Source organism: Triturus cristatus, chromosome 5_1 (genome assembly GCF_964204655.1).
Source record: "Triturus cristatus chromosome 5_1, aTriCri1.1, whole genome shotgun sequence".
Taxonomy (NCBI): domain Eukaryota; kingdom Metazoa; phylum Chordata; class Amphibia; order Caudata; family Salamandridae; genus Triturus; species Triturus cristatus.
The window spans coordinates 427,215,332-427,239,516 of NC_140587.1; the positions used below are offsets into that span (position 1 = coordinate 427,215,332).

Sequence of the window (24,185 nt, forward strand, 5' to 3'; positions counted from 1 at the left end):
GAGATTGGCACATGAAGGTGAAAATCTGGAGCCCATAGCAACACCCTGCTTCTGTCTGTACCAGTCACCCTGAAATAGGAAAACGTTGTTGTCTAACAGTAATGTCACCATTTCCATAAGCATTTCAGTGTGTTCCCAAGTGGTAGCTGATCTGTTGTATAGCATTCTTCTTACCGCCATCATCCCTGCCTCTCTCCTGATGCTGGTGTATAGCGCAGTGACATCTAAAGTTACCATGATCATCCCATCTTCCCAGGTGAAATCAGCTAGAGTACTTAGAATATGTTTTGTATCCCTAATGTAAGAGGGGAGGTTGACCACCATGGGTTTGAGAAATGTGTCGACATATTCCGAGATTCTTTCTGTCGGGCCTCCAATGCCCGATATAATCGGTCTGCCTGGGGGAAAAGAACAAGTCTTATGAACTTTGGGTAAAGTGTATAGGCATGGGAACCTCGGTCTATCCACTTTCAAGAATACCAGTTCATCATCATCAATTAGACCTAGCCCATGCCAGCGTCTAAGTTGCGTGTTTATGTAGTCTGTAAGACCCCAAATAGGATTCGTACTGAGTGGTTCATAGCATAGAGGGTCAGCAAGTTGAGATCTGATTTCATTGTTATAATCTAGGCTACGCATAACCACCATGTTGCCCCCTTTGTCTGCCTCACGAATAGTTAAATCACAGTTGTTGCTCAAGTCTTTTAACGCCTTGCGTTCCTCTCTCGTTAAGTTGTCTTGTTTTAGGCGGTTGGCCGGTTTTCTATCCTCATGTTTATCTAAGTCTGCTAATACCAGTCTGTGGAATATGTCAACATTATTGCCAGCGGTCAATGTGGGAGTCCACTTGGACTTCTCTCTAAGATTACTAGAGATGTTGCTATCTGTGGCGATGTTTAGATCTCTCAAAATCGCATCTGTTGTTGTAGCTTCATCCTCGCATTCCGTTAATGTCAGGAGAAGTCTAGTGTCTATGATGTCTTGTATAGAGTTTTCACTGAGTGTAGACATGCCCAAATGTTTATCCACACGTTTATTAACAGTACTCATAGATTCAAAATGTTTCTTAAGTTTAATGCGTCTGACAAATTTAAACAGATCTATCTTTACATCACAAATATCACCCGTAACTTTTGGACAAAAATTCATCCCTCTGGTCAGAACTGATATAGCATCTTGTGAGAGTTGTGTGTCACTAAGGGTAATAATGTTCACATTGTCTACCTCCTCTGATTCCAGGACCTGGTCCTGACTCCCGGTGTGTCCTCCTTTCTTTCTTCCTCTCTTCCCCCTCCTGGTTTTTCTCCTTGGGGTGCCCGTCTGTATTCCTTGTTCCCCCTCTTCACTCTTGCTATTTCCACTAAAAAATTGCTCCCAGTATTGGTGATATTACCCAGATCCTCTGCCTCACTGCCACTAGTGTGTGTCGTGTTGAGGGAGGTGGAGCTAGATCCCAGTGAGCCACCCTCGGTTCCAGTTTTTTGTATGTCCCTGGGTACAAGGTGATCGTATTTCTTGGCGAAGGTAAAAATACGTCCCTCGCAATAATCCCGCTCGTCTCTCCTTAGTTTACGGGCCTTACGGATTTTTATTTCTGCTACGTGGCGTTCTATGATGTCATTAAGTATAGCGTAATTCTTAAAGGTGCCCTCAGGTATATTGAGCTCCTTAATTTCGGACTCCAGCGTGTCTATGTCTTTCTGTAGTTGTGTGACCTTCCTTTCACAGTTCTCTATCAATATGTTCATCAGTTTGTTAGAGTTGTTATAAAGTTCCTTTTCCCATTCATTCATTAAATCTACTTCCAAATCCTCATAGGTAGGCAGGATTTGTGACCTCAGACCCCTAGGGATCCTTTTAAGTTTTATATATTGTTTTAAGGTAGCGGCATCCCACCATCGTGAGAGTTCATTCTTCTTTAATTTCTCTAGCCTAACAAATTTCTCCCTTAGGCCTTCTTTCTTGGTAGTTGAAGCACCCTGCGACAGTGTGCTCAGGGGTGTGTTACTAGCAATGTTATCAAACAATTCCTCTGCTTCCTTATCCCTATTCGGTCTATCTCCCATATTGTTGGGCATGGTGTTCTCCGTGCAGCCACTTATTGATAATATGAGCTTAGAGGTGCGTGGTATGTGTCATAGGTATCCGGCGCTACAGAAAAAGTGCACAAAAAATCATCCGTTCTCTGATATGACGGTGCTGAAAGGCGTAGAGACACCACACACTCTACAAATGTAAGCCGGAGCTTAACAAAATTCTTACTGAAGCCTCAGCACACGCGGCAAATATAAGTTTTTTAGGTGAATTTACACATGAAACATGAGTACATAAAGCATATCTTCTTTTTTGAAAAAACAGAATACAATCTCTTTCTTGTCTTCTTTAATGAGACGATTCCAGATGAAGTGTCGAGATTACAGCCAACACGTGTTTCGTCGCATCGGGAATGTGAACCCGCGACTTCCTCAAGGCTGTACAAATAAACAGAAAAAATGCCACCTCATACCGTGAAAATACATACAATAAATGCAATCCACAGTAATCAACATACAGTTTGGTATCGTGATTCCAAACATAGTGAGTAGTTGCGTGTTGTGGAAAGTTGTTTTTCCAAAAGATAGGAACCCATAAGGGGAATGATGAGCAAAAAGTCTTGGAAGCAACCAAATATATGGAGAGAGAGAAGGCCCGATCGTGAGACTACGTGGTTACTAAGTGAACTACTGTTTGTGCTCATTAACAGTAACCATTTAGGACAGGATTGTAGACAAACAACTCAAGTCCAAGGTTTACCATGATAAAGTTCACAGAGCAATTGCAAAGGACACCGTCATTAGTGACTGGGTTTTGCTCAAGAAACCGTTTGTAAAGTATAAAGGAGAGTCAAAATTTTATGAGCCACAAGAAGTTATAAACGTGTCGAACAGTGCAGTGCTATTACAAAAATTTGAATGGAGACACAAGTCAGATATAATTAAAATTAAAGACTTGCAGAAAGATCTAATTGTCAAAGAAGGAAGAGTGGATGCAGGTAACGATCAAAGTAGCGGATGGTATAATTTTGGAGGAAAGGAGGAAGAGTTAAGATCAAAGCAAGGGATGAAGATGGAGCATGATGATTCAGTCAGAGAGAATGATATCTCTCGCACTTTGATGCAGCCAAGTTCTGATGTTACATCTGAGGATGTTAGATATGATGCATCGCAAGGCGAAACACAGTCAATGCGTGATGTAAATGTTGAAGACCAGAGCAGCACTAGTGAGATGCCTGAAAGTGAGGCGTCGCGTTATAGTCAAAATGAGAGCACTAGCACATCTTCTGGAAGAATTTCGCGTTTTCCAAGGATATACAAAGACTTTGTTGTATATTGAGTCACCTTATGTCCATACTTTAAAAAATGGTTATTCTGCTTAACTATGTTTGAAATGTGAATTGGTTATGAAAGGGAGATGTTGTATCCCGCATATTGTTAATAGTGAACTACCAATCAGATTGCACTAAGGGTAGCTGTAATCTGATTGGCCACACACACTCACGTCATGTTGGAATGTGGGGGAGGTATTTAGTACACGTCACTGGGGGAGTAGTCACTTTTCCTCGGCGGCAAGCGTGCGGCTTGTATTCTGAATTCCTGTCATCGTTTCCTCAGCTGTGGTAAATAAATAATTAATGCTCGTACAAGCTGTATCGGTGTATGGAAACGTTTTTTGGCGTCACACTTCAACCACCCTTGAGTGCAACACCATCTGAACACCTGGCTGAACGATGGCAAGAATTTCCTGCTCTGTAAATATGTCATATATAATTGTCCAAGTCTAATCGCTGTTAAAATGTAATCCTGAGTGAATTTGCAATTTGCATATATATATATATATATATATATATATATATATATATATATATATATATATATATATATATATATATATATATATATATATATATATATATATATATATATCTCTAACCACTAGTATATGTAGTAGACCTTTGTATTTACTTCCATTCCTATGTGATTTTAGAGTTTATTTGATGTATCTCTTCATTGAGTGACTTTACAACTTGTACATTTGCAATTTTTCCCTCCTTTCACTCTACTTGTATATATAACTCTAACTACTAGTATATGTAGTAGACCTTTGTACTCACTACCATTCCTATGTGATTTTAGTTTATCTGTTTGCTCTTCCTTGAGTGACTTTACAACTTGTACATTTGCAATTTTTCCTTCCTTTCACTCCACTTGTACATTTGCAAATTTTTCCTGTTTATATCTCTTTTGTAACTCATGGAATCCAAAGTCCTTATGTAACGCAACTGGTTCTTTTGTAAAGCGCTATGACACCTTCGGGTAATGTTCGCGCTATATAAAATCGCATTAAATAAAAAAGTAAAAACAATACAACTAGTTGATTGCTGTGAAAACACGGTTGCGGTACTCTTGATGCCTTCATTTATTTATTTTATTTTATTTAATGCGATTTTGACCTGTTGACCTGTTCTTCATTAAGCGAAGAAACAAACAGATCTGTTCCAAAGAACGGCTGATATAATACCAGCCTCTGTGTGTTTTCTCCAAATACGTTTTCTTCCTGACCTCAACAAGGCGTAGAAATTCTGAATTTTCCTAGCAGATACTCAGGAAAAAGAATAAACCAGAAAATGCAGTAAAGCACTCTTTGGCGTAACATTCCGTGCTTTAAGTTAGCATTTTAGTTTTTATTAGAACTCCCATACGAGAAACGTAAGGGGCGGGACGTCTCCCTTCGTATGATGGCGGAAAGTCAGGACTGCTCTAATTTTTACACTGTAAGAGAAATAACACTCGAAGAGGTGCAGAGTGCCTGATTTTAACATGGCTACCTTTTCCTGTTTGAGGCAGCCTCACTGACGTCACTCTTTTCCTGTGCGCAGGCGCTCTTCAGCTACCGTGGTCTGGCTTCCTGTCCCAAGGCGGGCGGAGTCACCGGGACCACATGAAACGCGTTGCATGCTGGGGGCTCCTTCCTTTCTCTCTACCCGGCCATATTGGTGCTGCAGCACTGGTGAGTTGGAGCTCCGACTTCGGAACACCGTGATTAAAAGCGAGGGTGCGGTAGGGTTTAGGGCGTCCATGGAGTTAGCTGGGGAAGCTTTAATCTATCTGTTTTTGTCTTTTGCAGCGCTAAAGCATCTCCCGGCGTCAGGATGGTGGCCGCCAAGAAGACGGTGAGTGTCCGACGGGCCTCACGTGGAGCAATCTCGGGAGGGAAAGCAGTGAAGTCAGTTTATAACTAGTGGTTAGCCTAGCGCTTCTTCCAGGGTCGGATTTTTATATGTAGCTCCTGTCCATTGACAGCGGCTCACACAGGCTGCACACACTTGCCTTGTGCCCCTTAATGTTGCACTTAAGAATAGTTGGGTAAGATATATATTTTTCTACAAATGTGCGTTCCGTATGTCAACTGTAAGATGGAAATGGTTCAGAGGATTTCTGGCAGTTATACATGTTTAGAGTAATAAAGCTCGCAATTTTTTCCGTATAAACTGTGTGTTTTATTTACTGGGTGCTTCCTGGTACCCTTATGTTTTCCAGGTCACTGTTATCTGCTTCTCTTAGTGCACGTTTTTGTAGCTTTGTTGAGTGCATTGGTTAGTTTGCGAACTGATACCTGCAACCTACCTGCCCAAACTGGTCGTTTTTTTTCTTCTATTGACCAAATGTAACCAGTCTCTTAAAATGTCTTTTGTTTTTTTTTTTTATTCAGCCCAACTAGAATGGGACTAGCTTGACTGTCAGATTGCACGTTTAGCAATTTGACAGCAGTGCTATGGTATCTGCTATACTACAGAATTGCTCCAATCGCATGCATTTCAGTTAAATTATGCTGCGACTTTAGATCCTATTCTTATGTTAGTGGTTTGCCTATTCCTGCTTTACAACTTTTAGAATATGTAACGTTGGGTTTCTAACTGTAAAAAAAAAAAAAGTGGCTGTTCCCATGCTACTAATACAACTTAATGCACGTGAATTGCCAGGATTGTGGGGAACGGTGAGGGCCAACTTGACACTAATGACATCCTCAGTCATGCGCCAGGTGTTAACGTGTAGAGTGTCATCCCGTGTCTTTTTTTTTTTGTTTTAATTTTTATTTAAACTATAGCGTTGTCTTTCAGAAAAAGTCCCTTGAGTCTATCAATTCGAGACTCCAACTGGTAATGAAAAGTGGCAAGTATGTGCTGGGATACAAACAAACGCTGAAAATGATTCGCCAGGGGAAAGCCAAACTGGTCATCCTTGCCAACAACTGCCCTGCTCTGAGGTGAGTTCTCTATCTAAACTTCGCTACTACTTTATATTTTGTAAGGAGTTAATAGAAGGCAGTGCTGTCATTAAGCAGTTTTATTTTTGTGGATTCACGAATGCAAACCATTAGTCTTGCGATATTTTTGTCCACTCTGATAAGACATTGACTTGTTTGTGGTCCTTGCATCACAAAATAATTGGCGATGTTATGCAAATTATCTGGTGCACTAACTTCACAAGTTGTTTGTACCTAAAATGGGTATCTAAGCTTTACTATCGCTGATGCCGTTTGATTGAGTTGATGAAGCATGTTCCAGCAGTTCTTTAACTGAACATACATATAAGACCGTTTAACAACTGATTTGTTGTTAAATCTTGTCAACATCCTTTCTGCGTGTAATAAACCAATCCAAGTAGCTGAGCTGTCCACTGGTGACATTGACGAAGAATTGCTTCATCATAAAACCTTCCTGTACAGAAAAGAGCAGCTGGTGATTTTATGTTCAATATAGTCAGCGGTATATTAATACTATTGGATCTCAGACGAGTACAATGGTCTCACACCTTTAGTGTTATGATTGTGGTATTGCGTTTTTACTCAAGAACTTGCCATTTTTCTTAGGCTGGAGTGCACAGATGTTTATTGCTCAATTTATGGTTGCTGTTCACTTTGGACCTTATGGTGCTGTGCTCTTCTAGGTGTGGTATCACTTTCTTTTACAGGTTTTTATTTTTATAGATTCATGAGGATCCAGTTCATGCTATTTCGTTAACACCACTTAAACAACTGTATGGTTAAGGTGTCTTGTTGGGTGAGGGGGTTGCCAGTGGTTAAATTTGTTACGTTGGCGGATGGCTTGAATGTGCTGTGGCAGCTATTAGCCAATTCTGCTTTACCTTGCTGAGGGCATGATGCTTCTCGGAGTTGTTTAAAATGTTCTTGGGTATAGGGTAGTAAGTAGACTATTGCTGGCTATGCACATTTGTGCAGCATTGTAAGTATTGTGTTCTCGGTCTATTGAAAAGATTTTTGGGAACGCTTGTGTGGTTCAAGTCTGCAATGTTTTAGGCGAGGCCAAGCCCTCCTGACCTTCAACGGAGTGGCTGATTAGTCTTGGTGTTCGTCACCTTCTGTACCTGTCCCAGCGTCAGGGCTGGTTTGGGAACCCAAAGCAGCCCTGGCAAATTTTCAGACCACCCTCCGTGCGGTGCTTAGCGAGTGAGCTTCACCACTACAAAGGTGTCCTTTGAGGGGTTCTCCACCTAAGACAGTTTGGGAGAAAATGGTGTATTTTAACTAATTTGTCATTACATATTCAATTGTTAGCTTTTCAGGCATATTAAATGATTACCTTACTGTGCACCCGGATACAACAATCTTTGTTGAAAATTATTGATTCCCTTACTATCAAATCTTCAGCAGTACTGCTCCTCTCCCTATACCTCCTCTCACATTAATGTTATTTTTATAGTATTTCCACTACCATACTAGTGTCAGAGCACTTTATCTCCGCACATACTGAGGCTGAATCAGACATGTGTAGAAAATGTTACTAAAGGCGAAGGACTATATGGTGCAGGATTCACATGTTGTCTATACTGGTAGGCATTTAAGAGTGCTTGGTCTGGAGATGCAGACTCATGATTCATAACACAGATGTTAGGGTTGACTTTAATAAGAATTTATTTAAACTCAAACCTTTTTATAGCAACAGCAAGATCATAAACCTGGGAAAAAAATAACTTCCTAGCTTTTACCATGTTTGCATGCCGCTCTGTGTGCTAGAATACAATTGTAATTTCTGAACTGCACAATAACCAAATCTGGGACAAAAGCAGTAACCCACTGAGCTATGCAGATAAAATACTGTTTTTTTTTTTCTCGTACATGGTAGACTATCTACGCTAACAAACCGCCACTAGACCAAATTCCCATCTCTCTCCGGAAGGTACATTAATCACCAGAGTTATATTGGCACTTTATTTGTTGCCCGAAAACTGCTGGCTATATAAGAATGTTGCAATTCTGGAGAAGTGTGGCTCAATGATTAGAGCGGCAGACCTTGATGCAGAGATCTACCCGGGACCAGGGTTCAATTCCCCGCCTCGGCGGGTCTTGGGCTCAAATTCCACTGACCTGATAATTCTCGCCTCGGTGCCATTCCAATCATGGAGTCCCACTCTGCAACTCCGGGCAATAGCTTGCTTAATCTCCTCAACTGCCCCCACAACGCTAAGGATGCCTGGCCTCCGCCTTGGGGGTGCCCAGGAGTGGACGCCTCACAGGGAAAGCCAGGATGGGTTCCACAGCGGTATTCGTACAAGCGCCTTGAGACCCTTGCGGGTGAGTAGTGTGCTATACAAGTATCAATTTACATTCTCTTACAACTGCTACAAAACCAACCCCCATTAACAAACCCGCCAGTCACCCTTCTAGCCTCCAGGGAAACGCCTGGTACGACCAGTCCAGCCTTGCTCAGCCCTTCGCCACTGAACGTGGTCACAGGGAGCCTTCGAGGGATGTAGTGACTAGTAGAAGGTAGGGATTTGGTGACAAGTGGATGATGAGGAATTAATGAGAGGAGGGATGTTTGTAAGTCTGGACCTTTTAGAGTAGAATAAAATGGGAGAGGACTTTTTTTCGTGAAATTTGGATTTTTGGAAATCCCTCTACTTACCAGACATTTGGAAGCCATGTACAACCTCTTCAAGAGCTTACTTGATTAGAATCCTGAGCCAGGGTGTCTCTGTGGCCTAAATGTTGGCCAAGGTCGTCATAAAACCTATGAGCTGTGCTTAAGATCAAATAAGCAGTTTTCCCATGGACCTCATTGGGAGAGAAGAGGGCTGCCTACATAAACTGTTGGGGCTTGTATTATTTTAAGTAGTTAACTTTGCTGTCAAGTATCTAAAGTAACAAAATTGATGCAGCCTTTTCTTTATGAGCACTTTAAAACTATTTTTGGTCTCCCTTTCCCATTCTTTGGATGCTTTAATAGGCTTCACTGGCTACACCAGAAGTACTTACCCTCGTCTACTCTTGATAGTCTAGTTTATGTTGCTGGAATGTCTGAAAATGTATGCTCCACACAAGGGCTATTTGGCCTCTGATTCACTCCCAAAATAGTTAACCTTCATTTAGTTTTGAGCTTTTTTTTGTACGCGTGATTTGTACTATCTTGCAAAAACGCCCAATGTGTTGGTGTAATTAGGATTTATTGAATGGTAATTTGTTGCCGCAGTTTAACAGAAGTAATATCGCTGTATTTCTGCAATGTACTTAATTACTGCATTTGAGTGGTGCAAATAATGAAATAACCATGTCTCTTTTGCTGTAATATAATACATTATTTCTGCAGGAAGTCTGAGATCGAGTATTATGCCATGTTGGCAAAGACTGGTGTGCATCACTATAGTGGGAACAACATTGAACTGGGCACAGCTTGCGGAAAATACTACAGAGTATGCACATTGGCAATCATTGATCCAGGTGAGTAACCTCCCTCCCACTTTACTGTGTGCTATGAAGCCTGTTCGAGTCAGTTTTAATGCTGCTGAAAGGCACTTTAATACATGTGGATTTTGTAGCATCCTTTTAATTCTTTGGCAGTGCTCTTAAGTTTGTCAATTGTTGTGGTAATGTGATTGTGTTTACATAACTTATTTCTCATTTAAAATATATACATTGGAGGTATATAAATGAGCCTTTATGTTAACAATTCTTAGATTTCAAACTTATTCCCACCCTCCAGTGATAAATACTGACAGAATACGAGTAAAAAGTAAATACATGTACAGCTCAGTGGTCAAGACTTGGTGGCACGGTCCCTGACAACCTCTCAAAATCCGATATGGTTTTTATTTTTAGTTTTTTTTTTAATGTGGTCCTTTGTTTAAAATTGAACTGCGAATATATTCTCGCTGGCTTGATCTGTAGTGATCAGGTCCAGGCTAGACATTCGCTATATTAATACTTTGCATTGTGTCTTCAGGGCTGGCTTTTCATGTGGTTCTGATGATGCATTTGCAAGTGACAATGTTTCTTTGAAGTAATTGTAGTTAGTAAATGCCTCCAGATTTGGTTAGTTGGTAGTATTTTCATTAAATGTTTCCAAATGGTTAAATCAGAAAACTTTTGTTAATTTCAGCTGCCGGTCGTGAATATCAAATGTATTGCGAGTGGTTTCCTATTCTCTTTTTTTTTTTTTTGTTGTCCAGTTAAAAACATAAACCTATTTTTATAGCGCACATTCTGCCAATAGTATGGCTTTGCAGCACTAAGATTTAGGTTCCCTCTACTTCCAGTAGTGATTATTAGAAAGTTAGTTAATGGAGAGGTATATGAGCCTAGTTACTAAAACTTGAGCCTTTTTTGCTTTAACACCTCTCAGCACATCTAAGGATGTAATAACCTTGTAGTTGATACATTTTTATTGGCTACCTATGTCAGTTGGCCGCTGATTGGGATACAATTTAATTTGAGCATATTTGAAAGGAACAATTCAGGATTATCAGTTCTTTTGTTATGAATTTCAACCAATAAAGCCCCAGCCTTGAACCCATGCTTTCATACTTTATACAAATATATATACTTGATGCCTAATCAATACTCGTAGTGATTTTACTCAAACCTAAACCCTTGTTGGGTGATTTCTGAGCAGTTTGAGACTTGTTTTAATCTCATTGATGGATTTGAACGTGTGAGGAAATCCCTGCAAACACTTAAGTTTCCCCTTTGTTTTTCCCCCACTCATTTGGGGCTATAAACGTTTGACAAATCATTCTTTGCACACTTGCAGTATCTTAAACAAATGATTATCTAAGAAGATGGGGATAATGTACTGTGCGATGCATTTTATACATGTTATAGAAAGGTATTTTTGGGAAGAATTGTGTAGTTCAAATATGAACGCTTCTGACAAAGGCATTAACATTTTTGTTTTTCTCTTAAGCGAGTTTCTTCATGTGGCAGTAGTAACGCATTCTTTTTATTTTTATTGCAGGTGATTCCGATATCATCAGAAGCATGCCAGAGCAGACTGGCGAGAAGTAAATCCTGTGCGACTTTTGTTCTAAATAAAACTGGTTTCAGAAAACTTGTTCTTAAATGGCTTTGTTATCAGACTTGCTTTGATTGGTGCAAACGTATACGGTTGGAGATAAGTGTTTGCGACAAATTAAGGTACTTCGTGCCACTAAAAGCATGCCTTCCTTGAACAGTTCTTGGAAAAACTAAGGTGCTACAAAAATGGAATGGTTCAAGTTGCCAGTGAGTAATTCATTGCTGATAATTTAATTGTCCTCAGACTGTAAACTAACACTACTGAAATAAAATGCAAGCTTTAAAATTGAGCAAGAATGTTAGCTAGTTTTAAGCCAGGCGGGCCTTTTCTGTCGAAGCACTTTCATTTATTGGTGCAAATATTGGAAACTTCTGGCAGAGAAAAGAAACAAGACAAATGTACTTGTGCTTACTGAATTACTGTGTGCTACAGTACTGCTGCCCTTCCACTCCCACCAATTTGCATAGCCATAATGACATTCTTTTCACTTTTAATTGTTTGCATCGACCATTCGCACTAGCATTTTGTCCGGAATAATTGTATGCAAAATGTATTATACTTTGTTGCAGACAGGCCACCCGTTTGGTGTTGCATTCGATAAGATTGACACATTGGTTTTTCCATTAATCTGTGGGCTTGTTTTGCGTTTCTCTGTTCCATTGCTTAGTGTGAGCAGGGAGTTGTAGAAAGTCAATACAGATACTAAATTTGCTATCTTGTCTGACCCCCCCCCCCCTTTCTTTCTCAAGATTGTCACGTTGCTTTCAATTGCCTAGGGTGATCTGTGGTTATCTTTATTTCATGTCCCCAAATCAGTTGCCTCGAATGTAACTTTACTTTGCCTGTTGCTAAATATTGCTAGGTATTGTCTGCTTTGGTGTTCGTTTTTGCCCAGCAAAATAGCCTTGCAAATATCTGTTTAGTTCTGATAGAACATTAGCACTTGTGTTTGGCTGTTAGCCCGTGCGTTGGTTGACAGTAAGGTGAATTCATGTCGACAAGTTGTTGGCAACAGTTGGGGTAGTATACGTAATACACGAGTGGTAATCAATACAAACTTCGGCTTTTGTGATAAAAACCATAAGTCAAAGTTCATCACCAATACTCATAAAAATGAGACAACAGAAATACCACACAACAAATTTACAATAAAATAGATTAAAAAGTGTACGAGATGACTCTTATCCCATTATCCCTGGCCCCTGTTGATTAGTCACATGTTGCTCTAAGCCGGACTGCCGCCTTTAGACAACTAAGAACATGCCATACAGTGCTCCCTGAGAGCATTAATAAAAAGGTAAAAGCGGGACCCACTTAAAATTGGCTTGTTTTAAAAAGAATTTAAGGACTTCCTAGGCATCTCATTACTACAAAACATTAAAAAATGTAGCATGTCCTGTGGAGACGAACTGTCGCAGCCACAGGGCAGCAAGATCTTGCCCCCTCTAGGGTGAGCAAGGAGAAAATGGAATAATTCAAGGCGGAATCTGGTTAAACTGTCCTGGGAGCTGGGGTGTCCTAGGAGGTAAGGTTCCGTTAAAGGGACTGTTTTCAAGTATGTGTCTTCGCACACAAGGCTTTCAGTCACCCTCAATCTGAAGGACTCCTTTACCCAGGACATATCTTTCCTACTGATAGTATCAGGGAGCAGAAAAGATCGGGCCTACCTAATGTCCCGCATCCATCCCGTTTATAATTGAACACGGCGATGTGGTGGGCACCATCTAGACCCAAACAGTCCCTTAATATCTCCTTATTTAGTGTACTCCATTCACTTAACCAGACTTTAAGCCAGTAAAATAAGGGGCGGAAAGAAGGCACATCTGTAAGATGGGGCACACCCAATTAGTTATGAATAATGGAAGTAGCGGTACCCTGTGGAACACAAGTCGAATCAGACTTATTTTCCGCTGTTTGGTGCTCCTCATGGGCAATGTAACCCCAGATTTCACTATCGTACATAACCTGAGATACACACCTAGATCTGTAATAGGGCGCCTATGAGTTGTTATACCCAAACGGGTAGCAAAATTGGCAATTTGCCCGTAGGAAACCCCCCTTGCTTTTTTCAAGGTGCACCAGTTTAACTTGGTATCCAGCATAACTCCTAATGGGAGAAGGCATTTGTCCTGGTGACTGGGATGGTCCCTACCTTTAAAATTGAAGGATTTGGTTTTCCCACGACCTATCTGCATTACATATGACTTGGAATTATTAACTAACAGGTCCCGGTCTTTCATAAAGGACACTAAGGAGGTTAGCAATGTTTGCAACCCCCTCGCAGTCCAAGCCATAAGAACCTCACCGTCAGCATACAGTAATGCAGGCAGGCCACACCTGCCCACCCGAGGGACATCTGCATGTGTGGCTATCAAATAGTTCTCTAGATTATGTATAAATTAAAGGGGCCAATATACATCCCTGTCGTACCCTGCTTTGTATCTTCATCTGATTGGTTACTTTGCCATCGCTGGTATAGCGAACCACTGCTTAGTATCCCTATGGAGCTCCTGTAAGAAGAGGACAATGCTAATGTCGTCTTCCATGCACCATCGTGTCTCCCATTGTTTACTTCTGTTCACCGGGTCGAATGTTGACGACTAGTCCATAAAGGCCAAGTAAATCGTTCCATAATGTGCAACTGTGTATTTGTTTAAAGTCATATACAGGTTACAGCATTGGTCAACCGTCTCCCAGGGCGAAATCAGTATTGGATATCTGCCAGTATATTATTTTTCTCTACCCATGTGGTTAACCTCTAGTAAAATGTGACCCACCACCTTTACTGTTGAGTCCAGCAGAGGGGCCTATAACAGTGCTATCCCTATTGCCTTTCTTAAAAATTGGGATGATAGAGATTCACCAAGAGGTAGGTGGAGCATCTGACGGCTGTTAATTGTAGAGGTGAATATAGGCACCCACAGTTGAGGATTAGATGGAGATCAGGGGGTATGCCATCAGGACATGAAGCCTTATTTCTGGACAGTCCAACACTTTAACTACTTCGGCATTAATGACGAGGGCCGACTTACCGACCCCCAAACTTACTCTGGCCTCAATTCAGTTTGACTAGAAAACATTTCCTGAAAGTGTGCAACCCATTCCTCCTCTGTTATATGTGCATCCAGGGTCTGTCCAGCATCACCTACCAAAAAATGGCTATTCACTATATTCCCAAAATTTTGCTATTTTTTTAGGGTCCTGGACTCCGCCAGCTTAGTCCATGCCTCGTCCCGGAGTTCGGCCTTGCGCCTAGCTTATTCTAACTTATAACTGCCTCGACAGGCTTTCACTGCGACGGAGTCTGGTACCTAACATTACCCTCCATTCCCTTGCTGCTCTGGAACAGTTATGGTCAAACCATCTCTGGTTATGTTCATTTGAGTGCTTAGGTGATCCCAAATGACAAGAAGTAGACGCAAATGCATCTAGGATGACTCCCAGTGCATCCTGCCCTTTACTGCAAATATCTAGTTCCTCATACATAGCTGCAAGGTTCTCATAGAAAGGTTCTGGTACAATCTGGGCCCATCTTAGCCTTCTGCCCTGATCTGTAACCTTAAGGTTCCCCCTTTCTCTTCTCAACTTTTCTTTCTCTAAATCACACCAGCTTACTGTAGCACAGAAGGGATTATGATCGCTATAAATATTCTCCTTAATAGAAAACTCCATCAAAAAAGAGGAAGGGAGTAGACACGTAGATGAAATCAATATATGATGCACACCCCCTCCCCAAAAGGGTGGGCACAGTAGTCTTCCCATTTCCATTACTATACCCAACACATTGCCATGGTCTGATCCAGTTCCTCCACTAATAGGTAAAGTAATTCTCCCTGCTTGGTGTGCTCTACATGCCGCCGCCCCCTCAACGTGGGCATCCTGTATTAAGGAGATATAACATCGCTGGGTCCCCACATAAATTAAGATTGTAATCCCCCGCCATCATAAAGCCATTCTGATTAGACTTTATCGTGTTATTTATAAACACACCTAACTGGGAAATATTACATACCGCTAGGGCAGTAATAGCATGATGAAAGTTCAATAAGAGCAGCTTGTCAGACCCTTTGAAAATAAACCCTGCACACAATATTGTCTGTTGGCAGCACCGTCGCACAACGGTCCGGGGGGGGGGGGGGGGGGGGGTGGCGGCGCCGCCAATCCCTGAATAAGTTGGAGAGGATGTGACCAAACAACTAGAGGGGTTGACCTCGAAGCTGGGGAACCAGGTTCGAGTCCCGGCAGGGATGATCAACATCCTGTGATTCTGGGCAAATCACTTAATGTCCCCGTGCCTAACAAAAATGAATTTCCTTCCCGAACGTAGCTGGTGCTCATCTAAAGCTATGATACTTTCGGGTCTAGATCACGCTGTATAACCCCCCCCCACCCCCCCTTCCCCATATAAATGAGCGGCTGTAAGCCACTCAGTAATGGGCCATCTATAACTTTGTCACTTATGTTGTGACTGGGAGTATGTGTAGTAAAGGGTTAACGGATCTTAACTGCAATGTTTAAATATATTTAGACATTTAAACACTGGCAGTTTAGCAGAATAATCGCGAAAAAAATGAGGGCCTTAGGTTTTTATTTTTATATACAGGAGAAGCATTAAGAAGTTTAACAGCCACTGTGTTAAGTAATTGTATATGCAGAGATTACCATGTTTGACTTCTGACATTACCACATACCAATGGCAGCAACTGGGAAGATATTCCTCGTTTGTGTAAAAATGTGCAGTATAGCTAATTTATATTAGCAGATGCTGTGTTTCTAGATCACCCCATGAAATTCAAATAATTGTAGCGGAATACAGGAGTGTAAGTGCTGGAGGGATTCTGGACATGATGGGACTGAGGTGCATATGGGGTGGTCCTGTCAATTTATAAAAGGAAGGAAACCTTGAGCCGTGACAAGGGGTGTTGGGATATCCAATACAGCCAGACTCTATTATACTAGGCCTGCGTCCCAAGGAGATCATAAACAGATCTATGAAGGACTGTAAACTGATTTAAGGTCACTCTTAGCAATGAAAAAGATGACTTGGGATTTCAAAGATAGGGATGATTAAGTACAAAAGCGCATGGTGCCCCTTGGTGGAATACCTGTCCCAGGGTTTGGTTACCCAAAAAATCCCTGAAGCCTCTTAAACTCATGGATGAGTAATGATGTCCTTGTTAGTGGATAGAATATTATGTAAAAGCTGCTACAGTGAAATTTAAAGCATCACTAGCTTAATATCTGGGCCATTGTTAGTTTTGTATCCTCTCGAGAAATGGTTTGTTGGTGGGGGATTGAGATTCTATAGTACAGAGGTGATGTTATAGCTCAAATTAACTTCATATTCCCAGATACTAATTCCCCCCTAATCCTTTAGGTCTCGCCTGATCGCGATCACGTCCGTGGCCGCTTGGCATAGCCAATAGGTCTCGCTTTTGGGACCTTACAAGTATTTAGTTATGCAACTGTTGCATGGCTACTTATAAGGTCCCAAAGGCGATGCCTATTGGCTATGCCAATGCTTGTTGGGTTTTGGAGTAGCGTGATACCAGCCGAAAAGCGCTTCAGAATCTCATTGGGCATAGCAAGCACTATATAAATGGCCCTTCCCTCTTTTATCCCTCCACTATCCTTTTCAATCCAAATAACAGACTAACATGTCCACGGCTCAAATTAATTTAAATTTTCACTATCTTTTTGGGTTCCGGAGTAGTGTGATACTCGCAGAAAAGGCGGTTCGACTTCTCAGGGTTAGTAAGCGCTATATAAATACTATTGCAATAGCTATCCTATTGTGTAGTAGATATATACCAAAGGTGTTTCTATAACTTAAACTGTTGCAGGTTTTCTGGCAAAAAAGTGGACACCCACGCCATCAAGTCAGACACGCTAATTTTTCCCTCTGTCCAGTGAGCCTTGGAGAGATGCTTCATTTTTTGGCAGAACAGAAGCAACCTCAAAGGTATCATTTTTACAGTAATGAATGGGAATCTAAATGTAGTGATTTCCATGGATTTTCTGTGTCCCAATAAACAATGTCGGGGGTTAGGAGACCACCACTTTTGGAGGGCATATGGTCAGTCTTGAGGCCTATTTGGACAGATCTTCGTACTACGTGTGCATGCTTGCTTGGATAGTGACTAATAAAAAGGGACTGGACACTGGTCCTGAGAAGCGGAACGATGAGGCCTGCCAAATCAGGAGGCTCTGCACAATTGGAAGGTGCTGCTCAACCCAGTGAAATGAAGTTTTTTTTGGACCGGAGATGGTCTGGAAGCTCAGGGTAGTTCTTAAATAATGTCAGACTCCTCAGATTCTTTCCAGCATCAATATTTTAGAGCTTTTATCACCAGCGCACTGAGCCTGGCACAACAAGAGCATAGAGCAATTCTGAAGAGAAGACTGATGTAATACTGGCACTAGCCTGAATAAAACAAGCAATGAAATGCGAGACTATTGCATTTTCAATAAGTTAAAGCCATTTGCTTTGCTAATAGCATTGTATAGCAAAGCAAATGGCTTTAACTTAATGAAAGGCAAGACCTATTGAATTTTTAATGCTTTTTTGGACTGCAGTGACTCCACTGCTCACTAGTGTAGAAGTTCCGGCATGACATCATGCCAGGTGAGCGTTGCGGAGGAAGGGGAAATCCTTTGAGTCATTTTCTCTGGATTGCCCTTCTTTTTTAAACTCTGGAGAAGCAACATTGTTGTGGTGGGAGTGCATGAATATAAACGCCACCAGACTGGTCTGAGGCGGGGACACAGCCAATGAATGACACGCAAAGCGCCTGACACTCCCCATTAGAAAGCATTGAATTTAGGCACTTTTAGGAATGAGTAAGTCACGAAGGTGCATGATTGCTAAGGCACTTAGAGTGCACCGTTAATAAAAGGGGAAGGGGAGCCATGTCTGCAGCTGCCGTCGCCTGCGGGGTTGGCAGTCTTCATGGCAGAGTGGGAGGCTGCTGTGGGGCCTCTTCTGCCCCAGGGCACCACTCCCCGCTTCTCTACCCATCAAACTCGGAGGTGCATTTCAAACTCTAAGTGTCCTGTCCCGGTCATGCTTTCATTAGAAAAATGTTACCGTTCCTGAAGAGGAACCCCCTGCCAGACTGCACATCCGGGTGAAAGTGGAGGAGGAAACTAAACAACGTGGCGTTGAAGGGCACACTGGGATCGTGCAGGTCCTTATAAGGTGCAGCACCGAGCCACGCTAAGTCCTCCAACTTTTTGGGATCCAATAACAGCACTATATGGTTTCTAAACTATTCCCAAACGACATGAATCGCACAAGGCCGGGCATGCCTGACAGAGGTGTGGCGCAGCGGCCAGGGTGCCTGACTCCAGACCACGGGGTTCACGGTTCGATCCCCGGCACAGGCGGCAGGTTAGCCCAGCACCATGTGGCTCTGGGCAATAGCTCGCTTAATCTTTACAAATGCTGGTATTTCATTTCATGCTAGCAAAGGGCGCTCGTGGCCCTGGTACAACCTGAGAGAAGGTGCTAGCACTGAAGAACTACACACAGTCCATGCCAGTCAAATGAACATTGGAAAGCAAGTTACAGAAGGGGACTCCGCCTCCGTGCTGCTGCGGGGTGCCAGCAACGAGACGAGCACCTCCCACAATTACGTTAATATTAGAAGACAAGTCATGGAAAGAAGGGCGGGGGTCTTGTGCGCGGGGCTGCAGCCGGCTGAGAGGAAAGTGTGAGTGTTTTGAGGAATCTAAAAGCACAGACCTAATGTTGGGCGGTAGTGTGGGGGGGGAAGAGCGACAGGCCGTGCTGCTTCAGGTCCAGAGAACCGTCTCTGCACTGAGGGAAAGTGAAGCACAGCTCAGTCAGGCTAGATATTAACTATGGTCAGACTGTCCATACGTACGCCTGCATGTTTAGCTTTTGGCTGAATGGCGAGAGCAACCATCTATGTCCATCCGTACACGTTTAAGCTTTGGCTGAATCGAGTGCGAAATGCTTTTTGAAGAGACGCGTGCATGTTCCGCTTTGGCTGAATGGCGAGAGCAGCCATCTTTGTCCATCGTACGCGTGCATGTTTAGCTCTGGCTGAATCGATTGCGAAATGCTTTTTGAAGAGACCCTGTGCAGTGCGCGTGCTTAACAAGATGGCGTTGGACTGTCCACTGCCCGTACGTACGTGTGCATGTTAAGCTTTGGCTGAATCGATTGCAAAAAGGCCCTCGCATGGCGAGAGCAACGCATGCGCGCTGCTAACGCCAGGCGAGACCTAAAAAGGGATAGCCACCAATCAAAAACAAAAAAAGAACATTGCGGTGGCAGTGCAACTCAACTACTAGTTGAGAAGGCTTTTTGGGCCAATGTGCTTAGTTAAATAAAGAGGCCATCTGTGCCCTGACTGTTACTAGCAGTTGACCACATGGGTACAGGCATTCTTTAACCCATATCTTGCATATTGATGTCAGCTTTGAGGAGGTGAAAGCTTTTCTGTATTGGTGACAAGCAAAAACTGTTATTGGCAAGGAAAAGGAATGTAGCAAACCATTTTAAACTGAGGTGTACCTGCAGCTGAAAAGAGATTCGAAGTATTCAAACTGGAATTTAATATCCAGAATTGTAAAATCACCGAGAAACTTCTTAATTTGAGTGATGCAAGTTTACACCAAGGAAAGAGCAATCTCTTATGTTTCATATATAATTCAACCAAAGTCGTATTAAAAAAGATCAATGGATAACCCTACTATCTTCAACTACAACCTTCAAACCTAATATCTGGCCATAAATCTGCACAATGATGATGAGGCTCTGCTGGGACATCCTCATGGATACTTAGCCTGAACGAGCATGGAATTAACTGCCAGCCACTAGAATGCAGTCTCTATACTATATTATATAGTATTGCTGTATTAGGTATGCACATTAATATCCAGGCATTGATGAAAAGGGTATAAATACCCAGGGTGAAAACATGTATCTCAAGCCGCACATTATCCTGACAATTTTCAGCAGCCAATGCTGACTATTATGCTGTACATAATCACCAAATCTTCCGACAGATGTAGCACACTCTTCAAAACCATCAGGCATTGAATCAACCCATGCCTGAGCTACAGCTTGAATGATCCAATGAAATATACAAGACTATGATCAACTTAGCCAAGAATATTGACAATCTTACTACACATGCTTGACCGAAAAATACCACCCACCGCCCCTCAACACCACCCTGAAATGCACTGGACATGACCTGCTATAAAACACACATGACAATTTCAAGACTCTTTAATATGACAACAACATTCCTTCACCACTAGGTGAGAAGTTCTTGAGTGAGATTCTCAAACTATTCTCATACTATTCAACTTTGTTAAAGCTTCTTTCATCCAAATAAACCCTGATTGTGTGGCTTTGTTGCCTATCAGCTGTCTCGTCTTAATTTGATGGCTTTCCTTTCTATTCTTGTTTTTGTCTCTCCCAGGAGCATTTCGGTCTGTGTTCTGATCGGTTGACACTATCCTTCAACTGCTGACATTGTATTTATTCATGTGACTACTTTTTTCTTTTCCATTATTAGTGTTACAAGTTTTTTTTCAGTTGCAGGCAGACTTCAGCTTGATTTGCTAGTTATTTGCCTTGTCAATAATAGCTCTTTTCCTTGTCACTACTTCTTGTTCACTTTGTCGTCACAGGCACCTGGAGGCCTGGTGTGATCAAAGGTTTCAATAAAGGGGGTTGGGCTGCTCTGGGAAAGTCTCCTAAGCGTGTGTGTTTATTGCACAACTCTGCCAGCATACCAGGGCCCAGATTTATACAGATGTGACTGGACGCAACAGGGCACCATAAAGTTGCTATGCTGTGTTGTGTGACAAGGAAAGAGCAGAAAAGTGCCATATCTACAGAGATATAGCGCGATCCTGCTCTCTCCCTCAATCAGAATTAGGCTGCCTAGTGCCTCACACACACCTTTGCTCCATAGTGTAAGGGTGTGCGAGTCTAGTGCAGAATTTGTCCAGTACAAAAAGCTATGCCAAGATAAAATGTAAAACTTTTCCCACTTCCGATGTGTGCTAAACCGTGCAGTACACATGCAATTTGTGAAAAGTTAAGAGAAATAAAATCATTGTTAATGGATAGGGTTTTGCATTAAAAGCCACAGATGGTTGTATGGGAACGCCCCATTGATGCAGAATAACACAAATTAGCGCTTTGAGTTACTTTCAGGCAACTTTCTAGCGCAAACATGGGATAGTGAATAAAAAAAACATTTTTCAGTGGTTTGCATTACTTTTGTGATGCAAAACGAGCCCCAAAAAACGTGTATCTGGGCTCACGACTCACCCGAGGACCGCACAACAGCTGTCAAACTTCTACAGTACCTTAAATCGGGTTGTAGCCGATTTTATAAATATCCACCTATGAAAATTGCGAGTTGCAAAACCAAAGGCAGAACACCCTGAAAAAGAATTTCTCCTTTTAAGACTTTATATGCAGAATATATCTGTTTATTGCACGACCAACAAGCATTGGCATAGCCAATATGTCTCGCTGTTGGGACCTTATAAGTATTTAGTTATGCAGCACAATATCCTTGCTGCAACAACATCAACTGTTACATGGCTAAGCACTTATAAGGTCGCAAAGGCGAGACCTATTGGCTATGCCAATGCTTGCAATGCAATAGGTCTTGCATTTGCGAGAGTTTACGCAATTAGCATTGCAAAAAACAATGCCTTTTATTTATCTCTTTTAAAAAAACAACACAAACAAAAGGAGTTGTCATTTACAATGCCAATAGCCCAAACTCTCTCGCAAATGCAACACCTATTGCATTGCAAATGCCTTTTTAATAAGTATTTTTGTTTACTGGATGTCTTTGCTGCCTCACTCCAAGCACACAGTCAGGGTGATGGGAGACATTGGCTTGCAAAGGGCTGGGAATAAAGGTACCAGTGGGTGAAGAGCAAACACTGATCTGGGGCTCACTGCATTTGTAACCTACTACTACAGGCCTGAATTTGGAACTGGTTTCAAAGTCAGATGCATTATAAATTAAAATGTTATAAAGTTTATGGCTGCTTCCTCCTGTTTTTGATATTGCTCTGGAGGTCAGGGGAGGGGGGGGGGGTTACAGAAGGAAGATAAACAAAATTGCAGCTCTGCAGCTGTTGAAGACATTATAGTTGCCATCGCTGGCTTCTTTGTAATATGCAGACTAATCGCCCAAAACAGTTCAAAACAAAACACATTCAACATTGTCAAGATCCCTTAATGTGTTGTCAACTTTTACTGCTGAAGGGTAAAGAAACGTGGTTATTTTCTTTTTAAACTTGTGTTTTCCAGATTACCTCACTGACAACTTAGTTCTCAGTTGACATTTATTTTGAAGGCATGCGGATTATACTGTAACTACTTTCTTCGTGTCACAATTCAAAATGTTTTATGCAGTTCAGTGCATTTCACAGATACCGCTAGTGGACCAGCATTGAGTGTGAGGTGATCGTCATTGCGAACTGACAGACCCTGGAGCTAAATATTCACTGACCAATTAAAAAAACCATTGGGCTCAAAGCGATCCTCTAGTTTTGTAACAGGATTTAGATTGTGTACACTGTATTTAAATTGCCATTATGTAATTATCCTGGTGCACAGTGTGCTTAAGACTGCATGTTCGAGGCATATGATCTGCAGATTGTACACTTAGCATAGATCGCCATCTGGTGTTGGGCCCGGATGTTTGCAGTTTGTTTTTGTTCTTTGGACAGTCTTTGGAAGTCACGAGTTCGGTGACTCGTCCTTCGGTCCGTACTGCGCATGGGCTTCGGCTCCATCCTCAGATTGTTTTTTTCCGCCATCGGGCTCGGATGTGATACTTCGTGCTCCGGCTTCGAACTTCTACGGTTCCAGCCTCGACGGAAAATCCTCGTTCTTCGAGTTTTCTTCATCTCTCGAAGCGGCACTTTTCTCCATCCCGTAAATTGGCACCGGCTTTCGGGCCCTCCTCGACTCCGGTCCCGGCCGATGGAAAGGACTCCGTTCAAAAAGTGCCCAAAATGTGGGTCTAAATTTCCCCACACCGACCATCAGGTGTGTAACCTTTGCCTCTCTCCAGAACACAAGGCTAGAGACTGCCCCGCCTGCAAGTCTTTTCGATCTAAAAAGACCATCCGGGATCGAAGAGCTCGACGCACCATGGCACACTCCTCGACCGTGGCTCCACCGGACATCTTCGGAGACGACGCCGAAGCTTCGGGGCAACTACACACCCAGCAGGAGGACGACGTCGTCAGCGCTTCCGAGGCCGACGACTCCGACGTGGAGGACATCACACCGGCGCAGCGGGTCGTGAGTACTGTACCCCCTCCCACCCCCGCGCCCAAAACCAAAGAGACTCAGGTTACACCCTCGCCTGCAGGCCTGGGCAAAACCAAGCACACAGCTTCTATCACCCCACCTTCGGGCCCGGTGTCGAAGCCTCAGAAGTCTCACGGCAGCTCGGGCTCGAGCCAGCCGACGCCTGGTGCCGAAAAACACCATCCGGCACCGAAGAAAGTGATACCCAGCTCGACTCCGAAGCCACCGGTGCCGAAGCCTGGACTCTCGGTGCCGACCAAACACAAATCTGTCGGCACCGACGCTCCGGCGCCAAAAACTCCTTCGACGCCGAAAAAACCGGAGGCTCCAAAAAAGCATGGCGCACAGAAACCATCGAAGCCCTCGGCTCCGAAACCATCGGCGCCAGCGGACGATTCGGCGCCACTGGCTCTGTTTACACCAGACCCTTTGCAAAAGACTCTATCTAAAGATCCAAAAACTGGGCTATTGACTTTAATTATCAAGAAAAGACGCCTTGACACT

The 24,185-nt window shown here is 42.6% G+C and overlaps 1 protein-coding gene and 1 non-coding gene across 3 annotated transcripts; both read left to right on the forward strand.

Annotated features, from left to right (window-relative positions):
* The first annotated feature begins 4,912 nt into the window (after positions 1 to 4,912).
* On the forward strand, positions 4,913 to 11,383 carry RPL30 (ribosomal protein L30). Of its 2 annotated transcripts, none has more exons than XM_085605201.1 (5): positions 4,913 to 5,046; positions 5,164 to 5,209; positions 6,158 to 6,303; positions 9,647 to 9,777; positions 11,291 to 11,383. In XM_085605201.1, the coding sequence occupies exons 2-5, from the start codon at positions 5,189 to 5,191 to the stop codon at positions 11,338 to 11,340; spliced, it is 348 nt and encodes a 115-aa protein (XP_085461327.1). In that variant the 5' UTR covers positions 4,913 to 5,046; positions 5,164 to 5,188; the 3' UTR covers positions 11,341 to 11,383. The 2 variants fall into 2 exon arrangements, with proteins under 2 accessions (XP_085461327.1, XP_085461328.1); XM_085605202.1 differs by having other exon boundaries at positions 5,013 to 5,046; positions 5,164 to 5,402.
* Positions 10,192 to 10,326, forward strand: LOC146830995 (small nucleolar RNA SNORA72). The gene has a single exon (XR_014961609.1). It is a non-coding gene; the product is annotated as a small nucleolar RNA SNORA72 (small nucleolar RNA).
* Positions 11,384 to 24,185: the final 12,802 nt, after the last annotated feature.